The sequence below is a fragment of the Lissotriton helveticus genome, chromosome 6 (genome assembly GCF_964261635.1).
Source record: "Lissotriton helveticus chromosome 6, aLisHel1.1, whole genome shotgun sequence".
NCBI classification, from domain to species: Eukaryota; Metazoa; Chordata; class Amphibia; order Caudata; family Salamandridae; genus Lissotriton; species Lissotriton helveticus.
In genome coordinates this window covers 1,432,095,532-1,432,107,647 of record NC_136067.1, presented here as the reverse complement: position 1 = coordinate 1,432,107,647, position 12,116 = coordinate 1,432,095,532, and the positions used below count along the sequence as shown (strand labels likewise).

General features: G+C 41.7%; 1 protein-coding gene across 1 annotated transcript; it reads left to right on the top strand.

Moving 5' to 3' along the window:
- The first annotated feature begins 6,349 nt into the window (after positions 1-6,349).
- Positions 6,350-7,357, top strand: LOC144762739 (trace amine-associated receptor 1-like). Its single transcript, XM_078647989.1, has one exon. It carries the CDS (start codon positions 6,350-6,352, stop codon positions 7,355-7,357), a length of 1,008 nt encoding a protein of 335 aa, XP_078504115.1.
- Positions 7,358-12,116: the final 4,759 nt, after the last annotated feature.

Sequence of the window (12,116 nt, the reverse complement as noted above, 5' to 3'; positions counted from 1 at the left end):
AATGTCTTGATATCTATCAGGTTTTTTAATATTATCCCTATTTCTAAGGTTATATCTATTCCCAGAGGGGTCACTCTGGGGTGACCTTTGTCTCGGGTTTGGAGATTTCTCTCTTCGCCTAGGAGACCTTCCTCTGGACTGGAATTTCTTTTCTTTAGGATTGGATTGTTTGTTCCCATCCCAGTTCTTTTTTGGTGAATTATTATTATTATTAAAAAACATTTTTTCTGGACTTGTAGTCAGTTGCGGTTTTACTGGTATTCCACCTAGACTATCTCTGCCTAGTTCTTCATAGGATTTTTCTATGATTCTGGCAATTTCAGCTGGTTGGTCTGCTATATCTGTCTCTTTTAACCTCTGGCGGATCGCCACGTTTGCTGCTTCACCTTTTATGTTGGCTAATAATATAGCCGAGACCTGCTTGAAGTCTTTTAGTAATTTCATACCAAGAGTTAAAGCTGGTTCTGGACCGTATTCATCTTGAATTTGTTTTAGCACATCTGGTATCACCGAAATGGATGGAACACCGTGCGTTTTTGTATAGATGGAAGCAAAGACTGTACCCCAAGTGTCACAGTCCTCAATGTGTGGTGCGATTCCCATTGGGAGACATATAGTCAGAATCCTGTGTTTTTCTAATGGGGTGGTGTCAGGAAACACCGCCTCTATTTGGGTAATTTTCTGTGCCAACCAGAATGGTATCTGTTCCCGTTTAGCTGGAACTTTACCTAGGCAGGATTGGATGTTCTGTGGTGTAATTTTATTTGTGTTCCCCTGGTGAGGGGTCAGCTGTGGAAGTTTAATCGCTGGCTGAATTGTTGAAGTCCGCATTACATACTGAACTAATTGTCTGTGAATTTTTAGTAGTTGTTTTAGCTGTATTAACAGCTCTGCTGCAGGCATTCTTTCGATGTCTGGATGTGGTGTGTATCCGGCTAGGACCGGCCACGTTGCTCCTGGTCTTCCTAAAGGACCGAGCCTTGTAATGTGATTGTTATGTTTTAGGGCGCCATCAAATAAGAGCAAATGCTCTTGGAATTTGAGTGGTACTTCCACCTCCTCGAAAGGAGTGTACGTTTCAGGAGGTTCCTCTACTTTGTAATAGTGGAAGTACTTTGTTACAGCATTTGCTGCTGGAAAATGTATCCATGTATAGTATACCTCTGTCTGCCGATATTCATGTGCCTCAATTACGAATATGACTGTGCCACCTCTAGGTGTCAGTCCATTTTCTATAAGTTTTAAGGTTATAGATCTCCTTTTGGCGACCTGGATGAGTATTATATCCGGGTCTGCTGTTTGCATGGTAGCATCAGCATCTGCTATTTCAGTAGCTAATCTAATTGCCTCTCTTTCATCATCACTCTCTGCCATTTTACAGACAGGATGGTATTATGTTTGTTTGCAGATCAGGTTTCTTATGGAAACAGAGATTAGATGCACAATATTTTGGGAATGTTTTTATCCTTCAACGTTGACTATACCAAGAACCATACATAGGAGTTCCCTCCTGCGAGGTTTTGGAGGATATTACCTTTCACCCACTCCAGACGTCTTTGGAGTATAATGGAAAAAGGGGTCTGAGTGAGAAAGCACGACTGAGTTACTCTAAATGTCTTACGTTAGTTTTATCGCCCTTTCCAAACACGTTGGGCGCCATGTAGTGTAGTTCCTATCTTCCCAATAGGCTCTGCGCATTGGAATAGTACCTACAGCAGTAAAGGCCTAGGCCAGACGTTAACTAGGTCTACTACTGTCGATACTAGACTTAATTTTTGGGTTTGCCAGCTAAGCTCAGAGTTCGCTAGAAACTTTCTCGAATGTTCAGGAAAGAATTACCTCCCCTGATTAGACAAGAAGGGATTTAGTTTCTGACAACCATAGAACATGACAACTTTGCTCTCCCCTAATCAAGAGTCAATCTCAAGAGTCGTGTGAGCACAAGGCAATTATTTTACTCAGTCAGTACGTGCATTCTTAGTCTCATCAGAATGTAGAGAAAAGGAAGAGACGGGCGTGTTCAATAAAAGATGTTATTTATTGATCAGTCTCTTTTCTCGTACAAGAGAAATGGATCGATATTATTGCAATACTTATAGTTAAGTAAAGTGCATACATTAAAAGCAATAGTATAAAATAATACTGTAAAAACATTGATATGGTTTCTGAGCCATATGATGTTTAAAATGATTAAAATATATTTACATACACATATACATTTGACTAAACGTACTCAACTGGTGTTTCTAAATACGCCTACCCCGTGTACCTGACCTAAGTCTAATGCGTGGGCGGGAATAGAAAGTTACAGTTTAAGTTAAGTTTGTTTTTGCCAAGTGAATAACTAAAGAATTCTCTAGGAGGGGTTATTCAGTTCTGTACCTGGAATTTAGGATGAATGAGGAATGGTATCTCTTTCTCTGCTCTCGATATTCCAGGCTGCCTGCGAGGGCTACCCGGAAGCGCCGGTGCTGGGTCTCTCGGCTTGAGATAGCAGCGCGTCTCTCAGCGCGTCAGGAAGGCGGGGCTGCTGCCTGCGGGGTCTGCTTCTGCTCTCGGCTTCGGCAAGTATGGCTGCTCCGTCTTGTCACCACGCGTGTGTTTGCATAGGGCAAGGTCGGCAATATTTATACCTTAAAGGTGCCGAGATTGACGTAAGGATGGACATAGGTACGTCAATAAAGATGTCATACGACTTGCTCGTTAGCACATTCTTTTGCAAAAGTTCTCTGTGAAATCAAAACAATGGCCGCACGGATTTTCCAGGTTGTCATAGGTTTGATTTGTTATGAGAACGTCGTATGCCTTATCAGGGGCTGGAGGAATGTCGCTTGTCTAATTAGATCTCAAGCGTTATGACCTAATCAGATAACACGTTCCTGTGCCGTAGTGTGACTGCGTCAGATAACGGTATCTGCATCATGGGGGATTTCTTGCCTCATGGGCTGACTGTTAGTTAACTAGCTAGGTAGTTTAACCAGAATAGGGTCAGGAATAGGGGGATCGATTCAGAACCTATAGAAATACACGACAAGTTAACAATAGTTCTGAACAATTTTCTCAGATGTGTACAACATCTCACCACCAAACATAAGTAAATAGATAAATCTGCATTTTAAAAAGCCTATGTCCTTTAAAACCAGCATGGATGATGCTCAGGCATGTTTAGGCTCTGACTTTGGTATCGAGATAGTGACAACCATGGTAGTGGCTGATCAGAGGATGATTGTCAATGGTTTTGGTGTTGGGCAATGATTTAGCTAAAACTGTGTGCTTCTTTTGACTCCATTCACTGGACTATTGGCCCTTTCTTTCATGGCTGTCATCGTTTTTTCCAGTGTAAATATTTTAGGACTGAGTGATTAATTATCGGTGAACGATCACAATTAGGTCAACTAATGTCTTTCAGCTATCAATCAAAATGTATGGCCTGGGGAATCCCATAGCGTTCTGCATTATCCTCCCTTCTTTTTAATCTCTATTGTCATCCCCTGGCAGAATAAGTTCAAAACTTCCATCTTATATGCTGAAAACACACAGACTCTCCTTGAGAGACAAAGTTGCTGGACTAGGCTAAGTTGGAAAATCTTCTCCTGTTGACTCTTAATGCTGTGCATTTATGGATATCGTACACTTTTAAAAAATGTAATCCATCTCTAACTGAAATTATGATAATTCTAAATCGGCCAAACATTTGAAACACACAATTAAGGTCTTCATTATTAGGAACTTGCACCTCTCCCCTTGATTGGGTCAGTATCTTAGGCATTGTCACCGAGTCTAGTCATTCTATGACACAGATGGCAGCCGCAAGTTAGTAAATTTAGTTGTTACTGTTGATGAGTTCTGATGAGAATTTACTATTTATTCATTTTTTCCAAGAAAGATATGGCATGCACAGCCTTTATTCAGCCCTGCCTTTATATTGGAAGCTGACCAAAATTGGGCCATGACTAGAAGTCCTATCCTGGTGTGGCATAAAAGCATAGCTGGAACTTCAATATATATAAAAAACAATGCTGCTCAAATCCTTTATTACTAAAATAAGTTTGTTGTTGTCTCCTCTAAGCTTTCTCAGTTACTCTGGTAGCTACTTGCAAATTAAATTCATTTTAAATCTCTATGCTTCATACACCTGGTATTATGTAACTAAAACTATTTATCATAGGCAAGAAATATGCAATACCATCAACATTATCAGCTTTATTAGTTTTTTTCTACCATAAAAGCACAGAAAAAACAATACTTAGCATGTAGAATATATATATATAAACTACCACAAAACATACAGTTTAATCTAAAATCCACTAAATTAAAAACGTTTTAAAAACAATGACACATATTAAGATAAAAACATGATGAAAGAAAAATCAAGACACTTTATCCAGTAGGTACATCCCAAAATTCATATTCAGGACAGTCCAAAGAATTTCAAAAGCAACATTTAATAGAAAATGAAAGGCATAACAAGAGGCTTAAGGCTCACTATTTCCTTGTGCCATATTAGAGCTGGCCATGTTCTTAGCTCTATGGAAATATGCAATATATAGTCCTTAATCATAAAGATCAATATAACTCTTTATGATTAAGGTTCCCCATTTCAGTCTAAGGAAAGGAAATGGGAGGTAGAGCTTTTCAAATGGAAGGTGCTCCTTTATTCATTTGGAGAGAATCTTAGTGACTGAACTATAGTAAACTGCTGAAGGCCAGAGTAATCTCATCATGAACGTGCTTCATTTGACATGCCACTGCTTTTGGATTTCTACACTGTCAAGGGGCCCAATGAGGTGTGTGCTGTTCTTGATAAAATCCTTCATAAAAGATTTTGGGGCCGATTAGGATGGCGGACGGACTTGCGTCCGTCCGCCACCCCTGAGTAGGAGGGACCGTCCGCATGGGCAGCGGCGGTCCCTCCATGGCAATTAGGATGTGACCGCCAGGGTGGCGGTCACATCCTCTATTTTTAACATTGCGGCGGGTGCAGCTTCAAGCTGCACCCGCCGCAATGTTAAAAATGCATGTGTTGCATTTACATGCACAAAGCGGCAGGCACCTCACGGTGCCTGCTGCTTTGTGTACGCAAATGCAGGGGGGTACCATAGGTACCCCCCCATGTGCACCCCCCACCCCCCATTCACCCAGGGGGCCCGCAACGGGCCCCCGAAGTGAATGTCCGTATGCTTTTCCATGGCGGAAAAGCCGCCGTGGAAAAGCATATTTACACAAACATCATAATATGGCGGGCGGTGTCTCATAGACACCGCCTGCCATGTTATAGCTTTTCCGCCGCGGTCGGAAGCCGACCGCGGCGGAAAAGCGGCGGACGGAATTCCAGACCCACCAGCCATCCTAATTTGGCGGTGGGTCTTTGGAGTCTCCGCCGCGGTTTTTCCGCATCCTCCAGGCCGGCGGACACTTCCGCCGGCCCGGAGGATGCGGAAAAACCGCCATTCTAATGAGCCCCTTTATTTTTAAAGATTGTGTTCTATGATGTGGGATTTGTTGAAATTGGCCAGAATTGTTGACAGAAGTGGGAGCTTGTTGTCCTGTGAACTTTAGAAAGCGCAAAATTCACATATAAGTACTCATACAATTTGAAAACTACCTTTCTTTGTGTGGAGTCAATAGGTCCTGTCTTGTTGCAAGTGTATCCTGATGGAGGTATGTTGCTACTCCTTAACCCATTCCATGCTGCCGTCGGCCATTGGCCGACTGCAGCACTACCTCGCTGGTGCTGCCGTCGGCCAATGGCCGACGCGGCTGTGCCCGTTTTTTAAAACGGACGCACTGCCGCAAAAAAGCGGAAGCTGCCAACGGGTTGAAAAAGGTCTAGTATTTTCCCCTCAGGAAATTTTTATAGGGATGAGTAGTCATCAAAACAGCACTGCATAACGTCAGCACATTTAAGAAGAGCGTAATTTCCCTATTTCAGAATATTTGCTGGATGATTAAGTAAAAGACAGCCATTCTTGGCTGGTAAAGTTGCACTATGTAAAATAATGCATTTGCAGAATTCAAACCTGAAGGTTGAATGCAAATTCCAAGTGAATCTACCAGACAACATTAGACACCAAAACAGTTACAAGGTGAACCTGGAATGAACACCACAGTATTCTCCACTGTGGCTGAATAAACATTTAAAACTTGACATGACACAACCTGGTTGTATTAAACCCCATTTATGTCAGGTTATCTGGAATTCCACCAGGGTAAGTCTACAGAGTGTCTTTTAAAACATTTAAAAATGATGTACAATACATTGAGACTCTCTTGTTTATTCCCACAGGCATGCAAACTCAATTCAACATAGAATGACCTGGACTGCCTGTCTTCATGAACATAAGCAGAGATGTCTGCAGTGGTTGAATTGTGCTATGCTTCTGTAAATGGCTCCTGTGTGAGGGATATCAGGTCCCAGAGGACAAAAGTAATTTTGTACTTTCTGATGACAATAACAATTTTGTTCACACTATGTGGTAACCTACTAATCATTGTCTCGATAGTGCACTTCAAGCAGCTCCATAATCCAACAAACTATCTTGTTCTTTGTTTGGCTAATGTAGACATTCTGCTAGGTGCCTTCATCATGCCCTGCAGCATGATGAGATCTGTGGAAACCTGCTGGTACTTTGGAGATTTGTTTTGCAAAATCCACAGCAGCACTGATGTGATGTTGAGCACAGCCTCAATTCTGCATATTTTCTGCATCGCCATTGACCGCTACTATGCTATCTGCCACCCATTAACATACAGAGTCAAAATGAATGAAAAAATTGTACTGGGGTTGACACTAGTGACTTGGTGGACCTCAGCATCACTTGCCTTTGGAATGATCTTTCTAGAACTGAACATTATTGGGATAGAAGAGTTCTACTATCAATCTGTACATTGTGTTGGTGGCTGCACACTCTTTCTTAATAGAGCTTCAGCTTTTGGCTCCTCTCTACTGTCCTTCTACATCCCTGGGATCATTATGATTGGTGTATATGGAAAAATATTTACTGTAGCTAAAAGACAAGCTCATTCTATGAACCGTTGTGGGACAGGAGAAAATAGTGTTAACCAAGTAGTACAGAAAAGAGAGCGGAAAGCTGCCAAGACATTGGGAATAGTGATGGGAGGTTTTCTTGCGTGTTGGTTCCCATTTTTCTTCTGTAACATTCTAGATCCAATACTGGACTATAGCACACCCGCAGATTTAGTAGATGCGTTGGTGTGGTTTGGTTATTTGAACTCCGCTTTAAATCCTATTATATATGCTTATTTCTACATTTGGTTTAGAAATGCTCTAAAGGTGATACTGTCTGGCAAAATATTTCATGCTAAGTCATCAATGATAACACTGTACAAAGACTGATAATCTAAAGCTTAGCCATATTAATTTTTGTTACACATCATACAGGTTCGGGAATTTTAAATCATGGGAAAGACCAATCCAGAGAATTAATTTCTTTCTAACAATTAAATATATTAGTTGTATTTATTACAATTTTTTTTAAATTTGCAACAGACAGGGTTATAAAAATGATAACATTTATTTTATCTCCCTTTTTCCTATTTTGGGTAAAAGATGGTGATTATTTGTGTCATCAATTAAACTAAGGACCATGTTTATTACTAAACCCTTTAACAGCTTTGTGTTTGGCAGTGATTTAGCCTGAAATTCTCCACAGATGAGAGTCTGTTTTATAGAAAACGTGAACATATTTCTTTGTGCAATTTGTCATTGGAGGCCCAGTTTTCAAATTGCAGAAATCAGCAAGGCCCCTTTTATAATGTGTAACTGCATTGGAGAAAAGTGATACAGTTGACATTGCCTGTGCCAATTGTTCAAAACCGTGGAGGATGCTCTGGATGTTTTCCACCAATGAGGTGGTGGATACTTAGCGTTTGCCCAAGGGACCTGTTGAGGTGAGCACAAAGCGTCACAGCAAACCACCTGCCTATGATTGCTTGCCACCACACATTTTGGTGCAACATTTGCCTCATTTTAAGGGGTGATGGAGGGTACACATTTACAAACCCTGCAATCTGCCCCCTGGAGTGGTTGCTACTTGGGAATGTGACCAATCATGTAGGTGGGATTCTGAGGTCCCAGTCAAAAGTTATTGGGAGGACACACAAACACACACACATTCTCCCTCTCTCTTTCTCTCTCTCTCTCTCTTTCTCTCACTCACACAGGCAGGGCATTCTATGACTGTGTCCTACGCAATCCCCTAGCAAGAAGAAGAAAGAGATTATCAACAACTGTGGAAGAGAATGCAATAGTTTCTGTTTTATAAAGTCCCAAACATTAGTGTGCCAGGGTTCTATGTGCTCTTTCATATTGAGCCCAACACAACAATGGGAGACAGATAATTATAGACAGCAATATGTAGCCTATCAATGTTTAATGTTTAAGTTCTTGTATATTAGAGTGGTCAGGTGTTGGACAAAGCCCTTTCTCTATGGAGTTCATCTTTGATACAAAGGATTCCTTTTGAAGATATAGAAGCACACAATAACTGAGATAGCTCCTCACTTCTATATAAGAAATGGAGGCACAATGTCACTCTTACTTCTATCTCGATCTTGAGGGGATTCTGAATTTCATATCTTTTATTGTCCAAAGGTAAGAATAAAGGGGTCCTGTTTGAACATCACACCACACCTCTCTACCACAATCCCTGAGCAGACAATATAGACCGTGATAATGCAACTATTTTCCATCACTACAATATTGGATCTAAATTTGCTGCAGATTCCCTTCACTTGGCAATTGTTTGAGAGGTGGTTTTGAATATAAAGAGTAAAATACAAAATGTTCTGGGGTGACATTCCTATTACAGAAGCTCCGAATAATATTGATAATCCTTATCCATATGTATTTATTGTTGCTTTGCTTGTATCCCCCAAAAAAGCCACTGCTGTACATCAGTGAAGGAGAATTACAACTGTGTGTACATTAGGGGGCCGATTCCGATTCGGGAAAAAACGCTCCGAATAGCCGTTTGGAGCGTTTTTCCCATATGAATCGTACCCTGCAAAGTCCCCCGTACGTACGACGAAGTACGATTCGTACCAGGAAGCGTACTCCGTACGAGTCCTACAGAGACCGTACAACTCTAATCTCCGTACGATTCTCCCTCGGAACCCGCTGTACGTGACATCTGTACGGTTCGTGGCTGGTTTTTACGACCCAGCAAGTACGATACGTGTCGGGTACGCAGCGTAGGACCCTTTTTCTACGGGAGCTGAAAACAGCCGTAAAAGCAGAGTTTGCGCCGAAACAGGTACAGAACGGCCCCCCGGGTACGGTGCGCACCCCCCATGATCGCAGGGGTACGCACCGTACCCCTGCGATCATGGGGTGTACGCACCGTACCCCATGTACGATGGGTGTACGAGCCGTACCCCATGTACGATGGGTGTACGAGCCGTACCCCATGTACGATGGGTACACCCATCGTACATGGGGTACGGCTCGTACACCCATCGTACATGGGGTACGGCTCGTACACCCCATGATCGCAGGGGTATGCACCATACCCCTACGATCATGGGGTGTACGGACCGTACGGTGTGTATGTGTTTGTGTGCTTTTCCGTACGACTCACCCTTACCTGACGTGGACCGTACAAATCGCATCCTCATACCCCGGTCCGGATCGTACTCGTCGGGTCGTACGGCATGTGTACGAGTCGTACGGCATGTGTACGAGTCGTACGGTTCACGGTTTCAGCCTTGCAATACGTACGGATCACGACGATTCGGACGGATTCACGGAATACGTATCGTACTACGCGAGTCAGACGGACGGGTACGATTCGTACGGAGAGGGCTCCGGATACAAATCGTACGGACGTTTTTTTCCCGAATCGGAATCGACCCCATAATGTCATTAGTGACTTATCAGTTACAGTCAAGAATGAAAAACATTGACAATGTATCAAACTACTGCATTTATAATTTAGATTATGGGAACCTCAGATAGCATCCTATTGATAGAGCAATATCTTGGAAAGGACTGCTTATAAGGTTTGTCTATTCCATTTTCTGGAATTTATAGTGTTCCTTTGGTAGAGAAGATTGAAGCCCTATTTTGAGATATTCTGTCCTGTGCTTAATTCCTTAGTTCCACCATGGCTGGGGAACATGCCTCCAGAGGACGTTCTAAAATCATTCCAGCTCTTAGATATGTTTTATACAATATTAATGTAGATGTTTACTCCGTAGTCTGCCCTGTCATAAAAATGAACAGTATCTGCTCACTGTTGAGTTGTTCAACACAAACACTGTTTGATTCAAATTCTTACACCATCCTTTCAGTGTGTAATCTCCTGACAAATTCCTCAAACATGTTGTAACAGTCTGCTGAATTTATCCATCATCATTCTAGCTTGTAGATAAAAGCTAATGTGCAACACCAGCCATTTTCCATGTTCGTTTGGCCATTTCTGATTGATTTGCAGTACTGGAAAATGGTGTCTCATTATCTACTGGATCTGATCATAATGCCCAATCAAGTAATGTAACCCTCTCAGAATGGCTTGAACATCACTGACCTCGCAGAAAAAAATTGTCAGCATCCAGTCAGAACATATAACAACGAAAGAACAGCACACACACCTTGCACACTTTCCTTCTGATCTATACAGTTCTGTGCTTTTTCGTTTGTGTTAGGAACCTTCAACTGCTGTATTTTATCAATCACATTTTGGAGTATTGCATTTGTCTTGCTGACACATTACCTAGGCATCCACGTCTTGTGTTAGTTACTGCACCCTCTTCGAGTGTATCGCCCCATCTGTTGTAGGTTCTTAATCTTGTGTAACTCTAAAACATGTTCCTTAATGTCTCAAGTAAATATGATATCATCAATCTAATGAGCAATTCTAGCATCAGCATGTGGAAAATTAGCCAGATTTCTTTCTAGCAGGCCACAACACAAAGTGGGATGGTGTAGCTGCCCAATGGCAATCTTACTATACTTGTTCTGTCTTTTGCCACATGTAAATGCAAAATGATCATGACTTAATTCGTGAGTGGAATAGAAAATAAAAAAAAACACCAATTCAATGATCCAATGCCATTTGCCCAATTTTTTGCTTAGTATTGACATCATAGTTGAATTTCAGGCACAGTAGTTGTAGAGGCAGAGGCTAATGGGTTTAACTGAGGCAGAATGAAGCGTCATTCTCCAGGAGCCATTGTGTTTTCTTATGGGCCAAATTGTAATGTTGAATGGACAAACTGCTGGTTTAAGTGCACCCTCTTCTAACCGTTTTTGGGGGTTTCTGTTAAATCTTTGTGACCTCCTGGTATTGGATATTTTTTAGCAGACAGAGACCCAGGTGGGCGCATGTCTCACTTTCCTTATCCCCTCAATATGAGATATGATTTTGCAAGTCATATATATTGTGGGAGATGATGGCGAATTATGGGGTGATATGCACCATTATTTTACATAAAACATTTCATAAGATGTTTGGGGGTGAGAGGGTAAAGTTATGAAGTCATTAATTCATTTTATGAGTATGAAGATGTACCCCTCAGTGTGGATAAAACATTGGGCTTGGATTGAATATTACACCTTTGAAACTAAAGAGAAAGTATTTGAGAATTGAAAAGACGAGCCACAAGATTGATGGTCTCATCAGATTTGTGCAAGGTGTCTTTGATCCTGGAATCAAAGATCGGGTTTTGCCAAAAAAACGACATTGGTTGTGGAAAGGTTCATTCAGTAGGTATTTTGGCTATGCCAGATGTTAAAATGTCTCCAAACATGTTGAGGAAGGGGATGGAATGTTTTGAAGGGTTCATGCTTCAGATAAGTTGAGGAGAAATGGCATGCCAGTGGTTTATAATGTGAGTATTATTGTTTGAGACAACCCACAGAAGTAGGGACAGGGAGCAGAAAAAGAGGACCAGTACCCTAGCTCCCAAGAACAAGTTTGTGGAACACACAGGTATAGCTGTTCCTGATAAGAGTCAGGCCAAATAGGGGCAGAAAAACAAAATAAGTGGGGGAGAAGGTGTATCGGGATAGATGTATAGGTGGGGGAAAATTCCCTTATTGGAAAACGTTGCTCTTTTCCAAATAATAAGGAAATTCCCCCCCACCTATACACCCA

Bases quoted from the DNA above. Each gene is read 5' to 3' on its own strand.
- LOC144762739 (XM_078647989.1), top strand. From the start codon at position 6,350: ATGTCTGCAGTGGTTGAATTGTGCTATGCTTCTGTAAATGGCTCCTGT.